This window comes from Barbus barbus (genome assembly GCF_936440315.1).
Source record: "Barbus barbus genome assembly, chromosome: 45".
Lineage (NCBI taxonomy): Eukaryota > Metazoa > Chordata > Actinopteri > Cypriniformes > Cyprinidae > Barbus > Barbus barbus.
This window is the reverse complement of record NC_136723.1, coordinates 12161140-12179473: the sequence shown is the minus strand read 5'-3', so window position 1 is coordinate 12179473 and position 18334 is coordinate 12161140. Positions and strand designations below refer to the sequence as shown.

Here is an 18334-nt window from a genome sequence, read left to right as displayed (position 1 = left end):
TTACGCTGCTAGCATTTTGCTCCAAATGTTTTAAAGATGACATTAAATCTGATTGGGAGAAGAAAAAGGGGTTCTGAAACCAAAATGCTCTCAGTGTGAGTGGATACGACCCTTCAGGGACAAAACATAGCTCAATATGAACCTCCATGTTGCCATGGGATATCTGAGTAAGCTTGCTATCTCGTTGCACTACCTTGATTCGGTTTATGTAATATCCTCCTAAATGTCTAATTGTGTTGACAGCTCGGGGGAACGGGTGCAAACACAATTTCCAGGTTGGGATGAGAAGAGGCTGCTATAAAACAGCCTTGCAATAGTCATCATAGTCTCAACCTACTCCTAGATGCATTTTGTCATTCCTTTGTGAGGGATTTTTTTATTTTCTTGAGATTTATGCGCTCTGCGTTTACTTATCCTTCAGAAAATAGAGTTCATGACCTTCATAAAATAGTCTACACCAAAATGAACCTTCACTAAAGCTTAACCCTGTAAATCCTGAAATAACAGTTTGAAAAATGTAGAATATCATATTTGAAACATCAAGCTTTTAATGGAACATATAGTATGATATAGAAAAATACAGAGCTCACACAGGGGGAAAAACGTCTTAATTTGATTTAGAGGCCCAAGTTGAACAAAAATATGCAATTTTGGTGCTGATGCTGATATTTATATGGTCAAAAAGTAAGATGAAATTCTGATTGTAATGTAAATTGAGATGTTAATAACAGTTGAAGATTACTTTAAAATGCATATAAATATCAGTTGTCACTCTATATCTTCGTCGTAAGATGATATTACAATTTTTTGTTTAATGACCAAAAACATATAATGCAATGCAATACAATGATGATTGAGAGATGGGCAAATACACTTTCCTCAAAAGCTAAATGTATCATAATCATATTTGATAGGCCTACTCACATTTCAAAATCAGTTAGTCAGTTTATGGCAGGCCAAATTCAGAAAAAAATATTGAGAATTTGCACCATTTGTTCAGGGGGAAAAAATGATACAGTTTATTGAACAAAAGGGGCATATTGTCACAATGAAATATGCCATTAAAGGTTTTCTTTTTCAGGAAACTCCCAGCTAAAGTAGTTCCAGACAGGTCTTGACCGCATTACAGTTCAATATCGCTCTGGCAAATGATTTTATTTATTTCAAAGATCCTTGCAGCCTACAACAGAAAAAGAACCAAAACTCACAAAACACTGACCAAGCCGATAAATAGGTCTATAACAAATTTCCACGTTTTTCCAACAAAAGTTTTATGAAAAACATATCTCGCTCTCTCTCATACTGTACTCAATGCACACACATCTAGGCTACATTACAGACACACACTTTTGCTACTGACAGACTTTTCTCAGAGAGGTGGTAACTTTGCTGTTCTTAACGTGTTCAAACTTACAGTTTCGCTATTAGAGGCGGTGCTGCTGAACGCCGTCGACGCACAGACGCAGATAACAGGCTCTCTTTATCTCTCTCTTAACTTCAGACTGCATCAATAACTGCATTATCAATGACTGAAGTCTCGTCTCTAGCTCTAAAACAAGGTTTTGGAAGCAACGGAGGGATGAGATGAGATGCGAAAGAAATGAAGCCTGAACACGAGAGGACAAAAACCTGAGAAATGTCTTAAAATAAAACATCTGATCAATGCCTTGAGATGTGGTAACCGTAGTATAAGCGGAGCAATTGACGACAGGCTGCTGAATTATTAGAAAAGTAATGCATGGAAAAGTGTATTTGCTTCCGCATTAAGTGCGCATTACCAGGTGTGCACCAACACTGCCCCAGCCTGACATATAATGTTTTCTTTTGGCGTTTTTTTTATAACAGTGACTGTATAGAAAGAATGATCCTGAATAAAATGAGCTTGACTTGAACTTGCATAGCTACATGAGCATCACATGCCCGAGCAAGTGCAACTCCTTGGCCACTTCTCTGACAAGCTATAGTTATTTTATACCATTGTGTGAGCCTCCTTTTCATGCTTTCATTCTTCAACTTTGATTCATACTTTGTCCTGCGGGCCAGAAATTTCCATCCATCAGAGTATCAGTCCTGTCTCCACTTGTAGAGATTTCTCTTTAAGTAAATGTAGTGTGCAGGAAGCGCATTTGTGTGTCTGGATGCCTGCATGCATTAGGTGGGTAGTTATATCTGAGTATATGCTGATACACACTGACAGCCAGAGCCTATAAAACCCAGAGCTTAAATGCTGAGTGACCTGAAGACAAATCACAACCAAGAAACCACCATTGGCAAACTGAACTATGTGTCTGACACATGTATTGTAAATCGCATTGGATAAAAGCATCTGCCAAATGACTAAATGTAAATGTAAATAAATGTATCAAGTGGGCCAAAAATTGTGAATAATATTTTACACAAACTATTAATGAATAAAATAAATAAATCTGTATTTAGTTGGATCATAGTGCTGCCTGATATTCCAGCAAAATATCTAAACATCTTTAAAAAAAAAACAAAAAGGAGCAAAATTGCATAACTGGTTTTCAGTAAAAAAAAATATTAATTTATTTGACAGTTTTAAACATAAACCTGACAAATATTTTATATAAAATAAAAGTAAAAATATAAGAATGTATAAAATTATATTTAGAAAATTACATACATTACCATTTAAAAGGTTTGTAAAATGTCTCTTATGTTCACGAAGGCTGCATTTATTTGATAAAATATAAACTAAATAGTAATATTTTGAAATATTATAATTTAAAATTACATTTGAATTTTGATAGAGTTTTAATGAAAGTAATACAATTAAAAAATATTTAATTTAATTTATTTATTTGATGGCAAAACTGAATTATTAGCAGCCATTACTCCAGTCTTTAGTGCCACATGAATGTCTTCAGAAATAGATTAAATTGAGGATGTTTTGAAGACTAGAAAGTTTAAATAGGAACATTTTGTAGCATTATAAATGTCTTTACTGTCACATATGATTAATTTAATCAATCCTTTATGAATAATCAGTCATTTCTTTCAAGCAAACAAACAAATAAAACAAAATTTACTGACCCCAAAGTTTTAAACAGTAGTATATATTTAGTCTAAACTGGGTCAGCAGGATCAAAATGACCTGCAACAGTCTAAAAATGTTACAGAAAAAACATGTGTCTGAGTGCCCCTTAAACCATATGCAATGTCTGCTTGTTAATGATTGATTTGAATGTTAATCATTTAAATGGACTTTGTAAAGCAGAATTTGAACTTAGTCGTTCAGATGAATAGAGCTCTGGAATGAGCAATTGTTGGTCTTTCATGCATGCATGAAAAATTAAGGTAAGAGTCAGCCATGCAGTAACAATTTATTTGTGTTAGTTTAGTACATTCATGATTTCAACGTAGGATAAAGTGGTATGGAAAATTAATGGAAGTATGATTTCAGGTTAAAAAATACTGTTTGTAAGTGCAAAGGAGGTGTAACTAAAAATATGAATTGTTTTTTAAAAGATTTTTTGCTCAGATACAATGAAGTCACTTTCCAACCAGTCACATTTCATTGTTGGATTATTTTTGGCATTTTCTGTTTTCACTCTGAGCTGCGATGGAGGTAAAGTTTTACTGTATCCTGTCGATGGAAGCCACTGGGTTAATATGAAAGTCCTGATAGAAGAGCTGCACTCCAGGGGTCACGGCATCACCGTCATCCGGCCCAAATCCAGCTGGTACATCACAGAAAAGTCCCCTCTCTACACTTCCATCACAATTGCAGATGAAATAAGGGAATCTGATAACTTTTTTGAAGCGTATCTATGGAAAGTGATAGAGATAGAAAGAGGCGACGCCTCTGGGCTGTCATTCTTGAAGCTCCAGGTTGATTTGTTCTCCATGTTGTCAAAAGCGCACTATATTATGTGTAAAATGTTATCGGACATTTTGGAAGATAAGATGCTTGTGAAAAGACTTCAGGATGAGCGGTACGACCTGGTGCTCACCGATCCTGCATTAGCAGGTGGCGTGATTTTAGCGCATTATCTAAAACTCCCTCTTGTTCTCAATGTACGATGGATCACAAGTGGAGAAGGGCATTTTGCTATAGCACCATCTCCAATGTCTTATGTACCTTTACCAGGCTCTGGCCATATAGATAAAATGAGTTTCACTCAAAGGGTTAAAAATGTTTTATTCCAGAGCTTTATTTTCTTCCAGGACAGATTTGTGGTTGGTCCACATTATGATGCGCTAATAGATAAGTATTTGGATTACAAAACGGACATTGTTAGCCTCATTCAAACTGCTGATATTTGGCTCATGAGAACTGATTTTGTCTTCGAGTTTCCAAGACCAACCATGCCAAATGTTGTTTACATGGGTGGATTTCAATGCAAACCCTCCAAGCCTCTTCCTCCAGATCTGGAAGTGTTTGTGCAGAGCTCAGGAGACCACGGATTTATTATTATGTCATTGGGAACACTTGTTAAAAGTATCCCTGCCGATATGGCTAACGATATTGCATCTGGTTTTGCTAGTTTACCTCAGAAAGTCATCTGGAGACATCTTGGAGATCGGCCATCCACTGTGGGCAACAACACTCTTATTGTGGACTGGATACCACAGAACGACCTCCTGGGACATCCCAAGATCAAAGCATTTGTAGCCCACGGAGGAACCAATGGAGTGCAGGAAGCCATATACCATGGGGTCCCGATCCTGGGCGTCCCTTTGTTCTTTGACCAGTTTGACAACTTAATACGCATTCAGGAGAAAGGAGCAGGTAAGATACTTAAGTTGTCAGAGTTCAGCAGTGGTACTTTTGGACAAGCCCTACGGGAATTGCTCAGTAACGCCTCCTACAGGACGAACATGCAGAGACTCTCTAGTCTGCACAGGGACCAGCCAATGAGGCCTTTGGACTCGGCCGTTTTCTGGATCGAGTATGTGATGAGAAATAAAGGAGCGACTCACTTGCGCTCAGAGTTCTACAAGATGCCGTGGTACTCGTACCATTCTGTAGATGTCTTGTTGGTTCTCTTTACTGTTGTTGTTGTGTTTGTGCTTTCTGCGGTTGCAATAATCAGATATGTGTGTTGTAAAAGGTGCTGTAAGCGAAAAATTAAAAATGAATGATGCTATCTAGATTATTATAGTGTGTTTCCTTTTAATCAATAACTGGCTTTAATTATATATTAAACAACAGCACTAATACAAAAAATGTGGAAACATTTAATACATTAATATTTATAAAAATACTACTGACAAACTGCGTAATGTGTATTTGTTTTGTAACTACAAGTTGTTAGTAGTAGCAGTATATTTTAAAAAATATAAGAATAACAAATACAATAAAAACCAGCAAACAAGCAAACACAAGTTATAGTGCACAAGCTTTTTTACCTTAAAATATGATACAAATTCTAAAACTTTTTTCTGGCAAAATGATCTACAAGTTGTTATATGTACAACCAGTCAGTAACTACATTAATGTTTCACTGTATGCTGTATGTACGGGGTGGTGATGGTGCAGTGGATAAGACACATGCCCTTGGTGTGAGAGACCCGGGTTCGAATCCACTGTGAGACACCAATGTGTCCCTGAGCAAGACACTTAACCCCTAGTTGCTCCAGAGGCGTGCGACCTCTGACATGTATAGCAATTGTAAGTCGCTTTGGATAAAAGCGTCAGATAAATGTATGTGTTTGAATCACTAAAAAGAATTACTCAAAACTCATTTGTTCTGGAATCGGACTACACTGATCGCACCGTATGTTCATGATTCACTATAAAAGAACCGGCATATAAGAGTCATTGGTTCTGGAATCCGACTAAATTGGTCGTGCTATATGTTTGTGATTCACTTAAAATACCGGCTCAGAAAACGTTTTCATTTGAGAATTTAACTTAATTGGTCGCACTGATTCCCTAAAAAGAACCGGTTTGTGAGTCATTTGTTTGGGAAATGGACTACACTGGTCATGCTATCTGTTTAAGGCATAGACGTAAAAAAAATGATGAAGTGAAGCAAAAATGTGCCAAAGATGGCTGCTGCCATCTTACGTTGATAAAGTCATTTGGAGCCAGTGTGTGCACATTATTAATCGTGAAGTGGAGCTGTCCATACTCTTGCATACTCATGTAACTCATGAGTATTTCATAAGAAATATTAAGTGCTAGCTAACAGTCACCTGTTTTTTTCCTGCAAGGCTAATGCTATAAGCTTGTTGTCTTAGCTAGCTGGGCAATAACATTTATTCACTAATTAGTTTATAAAGCACAAATTTAACTGAACAAACTTCAATGATCCGTTAGGTCTGTTAGTACAATTTACTGCAAGTCATTTTGTCGCTGGGAAACGAAACAGTTATGGAAAACTAAAAGTTAAAGTAGAGCTTTAACTCCTGAGAATCCTGATCTACTTCTATCTACTTCGCTCAGAGAAACTGTCAATCATTATATCCTTGCTGAAAAAACAATAGAACCCTGCCCAAAAAACAATAGAAAATGTAATGCATTTAATGATTATAATGGGAATTGTATTGTTTTAATGGAAACTATAATGTGTCTACTGGTATGTGATGGATTCTATTGGTGGGATGTTAAATCCTATTGGAAAAATGCCCAAAACACACTACAAAAAGGAATTTTGTAATGGTTTTACTGGAAAAAGCTAATGGTTTATGATGGTATTTTAATGGAAACCATTGGAATTTCTGTGATTGTTTCTATTGGGCTTCTATTTTTTTTTTTTAGCAGGGATCAGACCCCATTTTTATAGCATCAAGTAACTAAAACCAAACCTATTTGAAAAATGAACACTTGAACATACATCAACGTAATAAGAACTACATAAAATGAGAGAAACCAGCTTTGGGGAGAATGTATTTGAAGTGCAATTAGATAGATTTATTTATTTTAGTTTGGCTCGTGTCCCATCCGTTTACCTGAATAAGGTGGTTTATGACCTATAGTGCAGCCAGCCACCAGTGGGCAATCAAAATGTGTTGGTTTCACTTTTGTGTGTGCTTTAATGAAGAGAACTGGCTCATAAGAGTCAGTGGTTTGGGAATCAGAAAATTGGTCACACTGTATGTTTATGATTCACTAAAAGGAATAAGTCATTGGCCTTAACAAACACTGCAGCTTCATTGTGATCACTGAAAAGTGTAGTAGGATAGAACCAGTTCTGAATAAGAAACGATTCTCGGATTCCAGCCCTAAAATAATAAATAAACTTCTTCATTGTAAACTCCATGGTATAATATTACATGAAAGCAGTTATACTCGCACTTGAGGCATACATGAAAAACTCAGCCCTGGGCTAATGTTTCCTGTTTGAGGCTATAGCTTCAATCTGTGTTCATGTTAGAGTGCTTTTTCAAACTCATGTTGACAGAAGAGATGAAGAGGATGAGAGATGTGTCATTGTTAGCATTCTCTCTGATGCTTTGGAGCAACCTGAGCTCATGGAGGTCACGGCAGAGGGTCATTTCATGTGCCACATGTGCTAACATGCTTGCTTTATTCAAAGAGACTCTAATAGGCATAACGGTGTGAAGATATTACTCCTTTTACGCATGATTAGAATGAACCTTCAGAGCAGTTGGGCCTTTGATTGCATCCAGCTGCGGCCTATTCACTTTTTAAAGAAATTACATGCCATAACTGTCAAAAAATGCATTAAAAATTATAAAATTAAGGCATATAAACATTTACTAAAATTCCCAACAGTATGGATCACTGGTCTCTACCAGCAATCCATACTGTATTGTTGGAAATGTTTGCAGATTACCTTGTGGTTGTGTGATGTGGTTTTATAAAAATTTTAAGGGGTTTTAAATCCAATGACTCAAGATGTTAACAGACCATGAACACAACCAGAATTCCAACATATCTGTTTTTTTGCACATAAGAACTACTGCTTTACTGACCACAAATAACTGTGTTATTATCTGTGGGTCAGAGGCTGCTGAACCCTGAAACCACAATCTATTACAGAAGTGCTGCAATAAATTTGTGTAAATCATTTAACCCTAAACCGCAGGCACTTTAAACAGATTTACCATTATTTATTCAAACAAGGCTCCAGAATGATTGAGGATAATTACTTGTTGGACTTGAGGATGTAGTGATTTGATATTGCCTCAATGAAAATGCATGATAATGTTATTATGAGCTGATGATTATCACACTTTTTCATCTCACTGGAAGATCTACACATTACCATTTCAGTTTGTGTGACCTTTTAAGGATCAGTTCAACACAAACAGTCAATACTGATCATGTTTGCTGTGATCAATTTCCAGTAAAAGCTCATTTTGACAAAACACAGACCTGTACAACCAGGAAATGCAAACAAACAATGGCTGAACAGAACAAAACACCAAGGGGGATTGTAATGAGCATACCAAGAAATGTTCAGAGCAACAGTCTGTTTACCTTTACATGTGTGCTCTGGAGAACCTTCAGACTTGTATTTGAGAAAACGGCCAGCCAGTAGGAAGAATTTAAATGAGTCTTGCAGCAATCATCTTTGTTCACAGTACTGTTTGAACTGAGGTTTCACTCACACAGCTCTGCATCTGACGAGAGGAAATCATTTGTCATGAAAGACATTTCTTGATCAAAATGTTTACGGCTTTATTGTAATACAAACGAGAGATCTGACTCAAAATGGGAGAGTGTAAACCAATAATGTGCAACAATAGGCCAGTATTACATGTGTTGCTTTTTTTGCCACATGCTGCAAGTGATGCACACACACAAATTGACGTTTCTGTATGTGTTGAAAAACAAGTTGAGATGAATTATGAGATTATTTATACCTGTACAAGATTTTCTAAAAAAATAAATACATCATTTCTGACATGTACTGGAACTGGATACTGTATGTGTAGGTTTTTACAGTCTCAAGACTAGACTGACTTAATTTCCCATTAAGGAAGTGGGGATTAAATGTTTTACAAGTCTTAAAAATGATAACTGTCAACAATTAAAACGTCTGTTATTTTGCATTTGTCAGTTACATTTCACTACTGCAGCAAGTCTATCCATCAAAAATTCTGACTAATTTCATTCAGCGATTCCTTGCTTTTGACAGCTAAAAACTTTTGATGCTTTTTGTATTTCCGTATTAGTATTGTGGGCTTCAGTGAATCTAAAGCAGGAAACAACAGGCCTAACACCCTCGGTGAGAGCCTCTAATAATGGATGATTCTGGAAGTGGAAGTAATTTGACTGACAGATGTTATTTAATGCTGTGAAAGCCCAGCCTTGGAGTCAAGCCCCATCCATCCATCCACGCAGCCCACATCTCCTGCCTAGAACCTGGCCAGACACCCACTGATTAAGTCATGGTTTCATGCGTTTAGACTAGAATCTGTTTTCTTTGCCTGTAGTTCTTAAAACGAACACTAAGATTTTTTGACAAGACTGTAAAAACATTTATATTTGAATGGATTCAGCATTTCAAGCTGAATTTAAATAGAATGAGATCATCAAGTAATATCTGAGAGGGGTTCAAAAGCCTGGGACCATTACTGAAAATGTTTTTATTTAGTATTTTTCTTCTTTTTAAAGCAGAATTTCATTTCAAATGATAGACAACTATAGAAAAATACATTTATATATTATATATATATATATATATACACACATATAATTATAATATCACGCACATGCACACACGCACGTACACATATATCAATTTAAATGTTTTAAATAAAAATATTTGTTTTTTATTAGTAATTATATAATTCAATCATTAAAATTACATCGTATTAAATAGACATTATATTAAATATTTATTTTTAGAATAATCTGGGATTTAGCGATTTTATATTTATATTTTTGATATTTATAAACAAGCAAACTCTCATACTGAAGGGACTTTTCCCTTTTCATCCACCCCTGGCACTTATAATGCCATAATGAATGCACACGTGTTCAAGTCATGAAGCAATAGAAAATAATTAGTTTTCTGCACAAGACTTTACAGATGTGACAGCTAAAGAGATGTGTTCAGCATTGCCGAAATTAAGAGTGTTAAAGACATGGAAAAAAACAAAGCTACTTAGAATCCTGTAACTGTCTTCTGTTTGTATGAAACCACACGTTTCACTCCCTAATGATGCTCAAGCTCATAGGCTTTTTTCATTTGTGGTGTAGAGTAGATTACCTGAATCACTTTTCTTAAAACAGTCCTAGTATTATTACCTGATCCTATTTATTTTCCATGGAATAAATGGGGTCTATTTGGAACAAACTGTGGCAGAATGATTAACTTACTGTCTTACTGTAAGTCTTACTAATGTAAAAGCTTTCCTATGTAAATTGAGCTACAAACCTTTGCTCCCTCCAACAGCTGCATTAGAAAATGCATGTGGTTTTAAAAAAATATATATTATTTTAATGTCAAATCTCAGCCATTACAGGTTTGGCAGTGGCATCCTCACTGTGCACTGATGGCTCAAAAAGGGGAATTACAGAATGGAAGAAGGTGCTCACAGGTCTATTGTGTGTTCAAGGGAATGTTTATAGATCTGATATAATACATCTCACAACAGAGCGTGTGGAAAGCTGACACGGTGCCTGGTGAATGTTGCTTCCTCTTTGTGTAAAGGTTGTTTATGGAAGCAGAATAATGACAATAGTTTTTGAAACATAAAGCATGCTGAATTCCACAAATCGAAAAAAAAAGATGCATTGCAATTAACAGTGCTTGCATTTTAATGCCTTGTGTTTCCAGGGCTTGCATTTTTAGGTCCTGAAATTTAACATAGTTGTTTATTTAAGCTGTGAATATTTCAATTCAAAATATTTCACACACATTTTCATAATTAATAATTCAATAATTCATATTCACCTTCCAGAATTCACTTCCAAAATATTAAATCTGTTTAATAATACAATGTATAATATTCAACAGGTGAATTTCGGTCATTTTATTTCACTTTCCAAATTCGCTGTCACAAATTCAGTGGTTAAAATTCAGCAGAAAATTCAGCGTTGCACATCTGGGAACCGCAGGAATAGCAGTAGAGCACCGATGCATGATCTCCAGCTGATGTCAGCTGCTCACCAGCAGGTGGCGCAAGCGGCTGTTGATGAAGGCCGTATGTGGATCAAGTCATTCATTTACAAAAACTGATTTGCAGAAATGGAGCAAGCGCTAAGCAGAAGTTTTGATTATCGGGGCCAGTATAAACATCTGGAAACGCTGATTGTGTGTATGTTTAATTCAACATCTTTGCTGTTTCCCGTAGCCTACATGTAAACAGCTTTCTCTACCACAAAGGAGATTATAATGCTCTTTTACCCAACGCTGAAGTACAGAAATAACATTACATCTGAGGAAGACATATATTGCTTTCGGTAGCTTAGTTTCTGTAACTTTGTATCATGGCTTGTGTGACGCTGTGCTGTAATACTGGGGTTCCCCTCATACATCACACTCCAGGATTCCCCACCGACGCGTAATAATAAAGTGATATAAGACCTCAGATGTCAGAATACACTTTACTGATGATTATGCGAGCTATATCGACAGTACATCAGAACATGTATTTTAGATTTTTATTGAAATATAATATATGACAACAATCACATATCTGTAATGTTATTTCTGTATTCTGTACAGCGTTGGGTAAAAGAGCATTATAATCTCCTTTGTGGTAGAGAAAGCTGTTTACATGTAGGCTACGGGAAACAGCAAAGATGTTGAATTAAACATACACACAATCAGCGTTTCCACATGTTTATACTGGCCCCGATAATCAAAACTTCTGCTTAGCACTTGCTCCATTTCTGCAAATCAGTTTTTGTAAATGAATGACTTGATCCACATACGGCCTTCATCAACAGCCGCTTGCGCCACCTGCTGGTGAGCGGCTGACATCAGCTGGAGATCATGCATCGGTGCTCTACTGCTATTCCTGCGGTTCCCAGATGTGCAACGCTGAATTTTCTGCTGAATTTTCTGCTGAATTTTAACCACTGAATTTGTAGCAGCGAATTTGGAAAGTGAAATAAAATGACCGAAATTCGCCTGTTGAATATTATACATCGTATTTTTAAACAGATTTAATATTTTGGAAGTGAATTCTGGAAGGTGAATATGAATTATTGAATTCTTAATTATGAAAATGTGTGTGAAATATTTTGAATTGAAATATTCACAGCTTATATAAACAACTATGTAAAATTTCAGGACCTACAAATGCAAGCCCTGGAAACACAAGGCATTAAAATGCAAGCACTGTTAATTGCAATGCATCTTTTTTTTTTCGATTTATTGAATTCAGCATGCTTTATGTTTCAAAAACTATTGTCATTATTCTGCTTCCATAAACAACCTTTACACAAAGAGGAAGCAACATTCATCAGGCACCGTGTCAGCTTTCCACACGCTCTGTTGTGAGATGTATTATATCAGATCTATAAAGATTCCCTTGACCACACACACAACAATCATTATTCTGCTTCCATAGTTGTTAAAATCCAGGTTTTGATCTCATCAAGCTGCACAGAGGCTCCTGATGGCATTATAATATCTTCTTCAATTAATTTGTTCCTTATGTCATGAATCAGTGTAGCATGATGAATTTGTATAAAGGACCTTGCTCCACTAAACATTGAGACATGATCACACAGGTGCTGTTTATTCAAACTTTCAAAAACAAATCCTGGAAAATGTGTTTTCATAAAAATATTAAGCAGATTAATTATTCTTTATTAAGAAATAAGCAGAAAAAAGATTTCTGAAGCATCATATAACACTGAAGACTGAAGTAATGATGCTGGAAATTCAGCTTTGCTATCACAGGAATAAACTACTTTTATAAAATATCTTTAAATAAAAAGTTATTTTAACAAACTAAATGCATCCTTACTGACTTTTTGTAGTGTATTAGTTATTTCTATTGGCAGCTATTTTGAAGCATGATTCCATTTGAAATTGTACACTCTTTTATTGGATACAGTACTTCTTTGAATAAGCTTTTTGTGACCATTATAAAAGTATATTTAGTATGAATGTGTGTATAAGTTGAATATAAACTACATCCACCATTTCGACACTGACAATTTACCCACCATTTACCAATCCACTCCTGTGGCCTTATGGGATAGTAAAGTAATGTTTATATGGGTGCTTCAGAATCTTGTCAAAAGTAATGAAACCGTGTATTCAGACATATTAATCTTGTCACATTTTTACTTACTATATAGTAAAGAAGTATGAATGTTTTGATATCTTTAGAAACTGACTAAGGAGTGGACTGAGACACACCCAAGGACAAAACATTATTGGAAACAATGAACCAGGAACACAGGAAGCTAAAGACAGGAAATGAGACCTTTATAATATTAATCATATCAAAAACCATATCAAAATAAAAGACACAGACCGACATAAAAGTCTTCAAAACAAAAGTACAAACGCCACACAAAGACAAACCCAATACAGACCACATTTCAGGCTTCCTGACAAAGATTTTTTTTTGTGAAGGGTGTGTTGTATTTCTTTGACTGATGAAGGCATGGCAAAGAACAGCTGTATGTGTGATTATTTGTTGGATTATTTGATTATGTGCTGGAGACCGTTCAGAAATGTACAAAGGAGATCACCCGGAGCTATTTTTTTTATTTTGCTTAGCAGTTTTTGAGTTATGAGAGAGACACTGTCCGCTTTAAGACTAATGTCAAAGAGTACAATACTTGACAAGAATAACAAATGATCACTAAGCTACCTTGCCAATTTGCTATCGCAAATTCAGGTGTGCTGCCCACTTTCTATGCTTGAATTTCCTTAAAAACATTTCCTACTGTAAAACGTTTTAGCCTTTGCCCCCTTCCTAAACGAGTATCATGTTTCCTCTCAAAGCTATGAACATTTTTAACCAGCTCTCACACCCTTTGGGAAATGGAAACTTTGAGTCACTAAGGAAGCACATGTAATGAGACTCAAACAAGCTTAGACATCACCTTGGGCTTCATGTCACTGTCCAACATGAAACGCCTCAACAAGTTTGAGCTGAAATGAGGCCTGCTTTGAAGATGTATCCATCATGCATAAGAATTTATTACCTGGACATCTTCCTTTTGTGTGATTTATATGATGTATTTTTTATTTTTTTTGTTTTTTGGCAAATTTCTCTGAGGCCATACCACCATGTTTCAGTTGTAGATAGATAGATAGATAGATAGATAGATAGATAGATAGATAGATAGATAGATAGATAGATAGATAGATAGATAGATAGATAGATAGATAGATAGATAGATAGATAGAAATAAAATGTATACTAAAAGTCAAGTCACTATTATTTGTAGAGTGCGTTTAACAATGCAAATTGTGTCAAAGCAGCTTAACATCAGCTTGATATAAAGCTGGGTGGCTTTACATCAGCTTTACAGTATTTAGACGGTGAAACAGTGTGTCGAAATAGTGTCATTCTCAAATCAGCAGTTTAAATCTAGGCTGCAGCAGAGTCAGATTGTGCAAAGGACTCATCTGGTTTCTGTGATCTTGTCCCGATGGCCGTCTTTCAAATCAGTAGTTTCACAAAACTGAAGTCAGACCATTCTGTTTTTACTTCAAATCTAAAAATTATACAATCTAATTTAGATTAAAAACTGTTCATGTTGCATGTATGCAGCATCCTTGTTTGGATCATGATTAAAATGCAGTGGTTCGTCTCTAATTTTAAGGGGAAAGAACACAGACAAAGCCATATTTTGTTTATATGAAGATATTTCTTTTATTTGTTACTTATTTATTTGATTTAGAGCTTGTTTTAAAATTTCAGTTTAGTTTTGTTATTTACATTTACATTAGCCTATATTTACATTTTGTTATTTAGCAGAGGCTTTTATCCAAAGCGACTTACAAATGAGGAGAATAGGAGCAATCAAAACCAACATAAGAGCAATAATATGCAAGTGCTATATTAGTATATTATTATAGTTTTATATTTCAATTTCACAAAGAAACGTGCTGCATTTTGTCCAAGCAATAATAAAAGGACACATTTAATTCATAATTTGTCTTAAATCTCATTTTGTAAAAAAAAAGAAAAAGAAAAATCGTGAATCGAATCGAATCGATTGAGTTGAGTGAATCGTTACATCCCTAGTTGCTAGATGTTCTCCCAGCTGAATGTTTTCAAAATGTCTTGCTTTTTCAGTCCTTTGTTGCCCCCATGCCAACTTTTTTGAGACCTGTAGCTGGCATCAAATTTGAAATGAGCTCATTTAGTGGATAAAAGTGTAAAAGTTCTCTGTTTAAATATTTGTTATGTTATCTATGTTCTATTGTGAATAAAAGATTGGCTCATGTGATTTGAAAGTCCTTTAGTTTTCATTTGATTCAAATTTTAAAAAACGTCCCAACATTTCCGGAATTAGATAGATAAAAAAATAAAACTGCATGGGTATAATGACTTATGCCACGTTTACACAAGTAGTGTGATAAATTAGAAAGAAAAAGTTTATATCTCATACAGTGACATAATGCAGGCGTTCATTTCCTTCATGCAAACACAAAAATACCAAGAAATACAAGTGTGATTCACATTTTCATATGATCTTCCAAAACGCTGCGGTAACTGAAATAAATGTTCTGGTGCAGTACAGATGTTCTTCTCCAGCAAATTAAAGAGAGTTATGGCAACTGATCAACAAACAAATAACAAACAAAGCCCTGCTGACAAATAAATGTGATATAAAAGAACTTTATATGCAAGACTCCACTAGCCAAAAGGATGTTATTGTTTGTATAATGCATTTAAAGTGTTCGGAATAAAATTGTTTGTTTTCTGACCCCTCAGATTCATGGAGCCGATGGCATCTCCAATATGATTCACGAAGACATGTTGCTGTTTTAACCTTAATAACCTCTTCTCATATTTTTCCTACATGAGTCTTACATTAATCATCACTCAAGATTCAGGCTGCCTGGAACATCAACAGTGTTGATTTGAGTTGTCATCCTCAGGATACATCAACGTCTAGAGAAAGACAGTTTAGAAACAGGCATTATCTTATTTTACACCCTGACTAGACATATTACAGTTAGGGGATGTTACACTTGGCAATGCCTAACTGGCTGTCCTCAGGATTGAAGAAGAGAAGACGTACAACACCAGAAGGTCAGTGAAGTGCTAAACAGCGATGAAACAGTGAGGAGATGTGTTTATTCTTAGAACTAGTCTGAAAAGATGAGCCAACTGGAGTGGTTCTCCTGAGGTGCACAACAGATGGTGGCGAACAAGCAGGTCTGTTAGTATTCCCATTCATGTTGTACATCAACTCAAGAACATCAGACTAATGACTCTCTAAAGCCACTTCAATAAGAGCTGTCACTACATGACAAATTGCATCGTGATGATCCATTATAACCACGGAAATTAGAAAATGGAGAGTACCAAAAGTTAAATATGTATGTGAAACCCTCTTACACCTTATCCAGACACTTACATTGTATTTGCCAGTAATGTGGTGTTTTGAAATTAGAGCTTTTCCAGTGGAATAAAGGTGTCATTGTTACAGCACGCTTTTAAAACAAAGGCAAGCACGTTCTGTTTCCTTCTGAAGAAACATTTCCATTAGTAAGTTCATGTTTTGATAAAAAATAATGTTATGTAAACCAGTAGAAAAAAATAAGTTTGACATCTAACCATCACCGTCAGTGTGGGAAGAAAATGATAAATTATTGAACAGTATTGTAACATATTAGTCTAATTCTTGGTTTACTTAGCTATCTAAATACTCACACCACAACATTTAGCTTTTTTTTTTTTAAATAGTTATTAAAACAAAACAACATATTCTCATGAAACCTTGTAATAATTTGTACAAAATGGCATAAGATGTCCTATATCTTAGAACGTACAAAAAGTTATACTTTTTTCGGGTCATATGTTTTTGTACAATCCATAATCCAAATTTCATCATATTGTACAAATTAAACATTCTCATGAAACTGGATTTTAAAAAAATAAAAACTTTGATTTGTTTTATTTATGAATACATTTTCCAATTTCAGATTTCCCCAAAGGGAGGTTTGTCAGATTTAGCTCACTTCTGAGACAGTTTTGTCCCAGTTAACTGTCACAACCCACATACATAAACATATATAACCCATCTATCACTCATTTCCATTTAGATGCTGATCTTTCATGAGAAAGCAACTATGCCAGAAATGAGGATCCAACTTGAGTCCCATCCAGATTAATCAATCCCATCCAAGAGATACGGTAACCACAATGGCTTCAGTTAAAAGAGCTGCATAAAACACGCTCCAAACCCCTGAGCTCCAAAACACATACAGTGTCCCATCAGTCTAATTAGCCAATGAACTTTAATCACACTGAAACAGTTCAGGAAGTCCAGGTTTTTTTATATCCTTTTGAAACAGTCCCTTAGGGGACAAGATGCATATATTGAGTCATTAATCTTGACACTTTAGAATTTTAAAGAATGCACACTTTGAACCTCGTATCTACTGGATAAATCAAGAAATCATTATGCATGTGAGCTTAATTGGTTCTTTTTCAGGTATGCAGGGTTTTCAAACATCACAAACTCTCTCCTAAACTCTCTATTTCTTCTCAAGTAAATAAGTCCTGCAATATCTCAAGGGGCGTTACACAACGCTGTGGGCAAGGTAAACACTTGTTTGATGAACTGGCCTGAGTCAGTTTGGGACAGCTGTCAAATGGTGACTCACTGTGAACTGAGGTGGGGCTGAGAATAATCTCTGTCTGCGAGTTTGGATAAACGGGACCCAGCGGTGCCACCATAAAGTTCCCATTAACAAGTCAAAATCAAAAAAAAGGAAGGAACGATTCCATTAGGTGTACTTATGCCAACTGAAGAGGCACTCAGGCCAAAGTAACAGTGTTTCCACACCACATCTGAAACACTTTTACATTGTTTTGGAGGTTGACAGCAAAATATGGTCCAAGCATAACAGAACAAATGTTAACATCACCCCATCTGTGTATCTTCAGATCTTGGTGGCTGTGAAGTATTTCTAGAGAAGTTAGATCTGTGATAACAGAACTCGATGACATACACTTAAAAACAACAGTAAAACCTATTGTTTACTTTGTTACTCATTTATCTGAAATGCTCTTCATAGACAAATGTGCAGCATGTGAATACTGCCTCAAAAAGACTTAGGACATGAGAAACATATATGGGCAAATCTGAGCTTCTGAATCCTTGTGGGATTCACTTATCAATGATGTATACACTAAATTTTGCCTTTTGGAAAAGTTGTTGATCTTGACAAAATTGGCAGAATTGTCGATTTATAAAAGGCATCATTTAAGATAGTCTTTGTGTCAGCAGTTGGCA

The 18334-nt window shown here is 35.6% G+C and overlaps 1 protein-coding gene across 1 annotated transcript; it reads left to right on the top strand.

Annotated features, from left to right (window-relative positions):
* The first annotated feature begins 3236 nt into the window (after positions 1-3236).
* On the top strand, positions 3237-5778 carry LOC306864331 (UDP-glucuronosyltransferase 2B17-like). Its single transcript, XM_079408294.1, has 2 exons — positions 3237-3318; positions 3490-5778. Exon 2 carries the CDS (start codon positions 3508-3510, stop codon positions 5104-5106), a length of 1599 nt encoding a protein of 532 aa, XP_079264420.1. The 5' UTR covers positions 3237-3318; positions 3490-3507; the 3' UTR covers positions 5107-5778.
* Positions 5779-18334: the final 12556 nt, after the last annotated feature.

What these genes read in the sequence shown, in the direction of transcription:
- LOC306864331 (XM_079408294.1), top strand. Translation starts at nt 3,508, where the DNA reads ATGAAGTCACTTTCCAACCAGTCACATTTCATTGTTGGATTATTTTTG.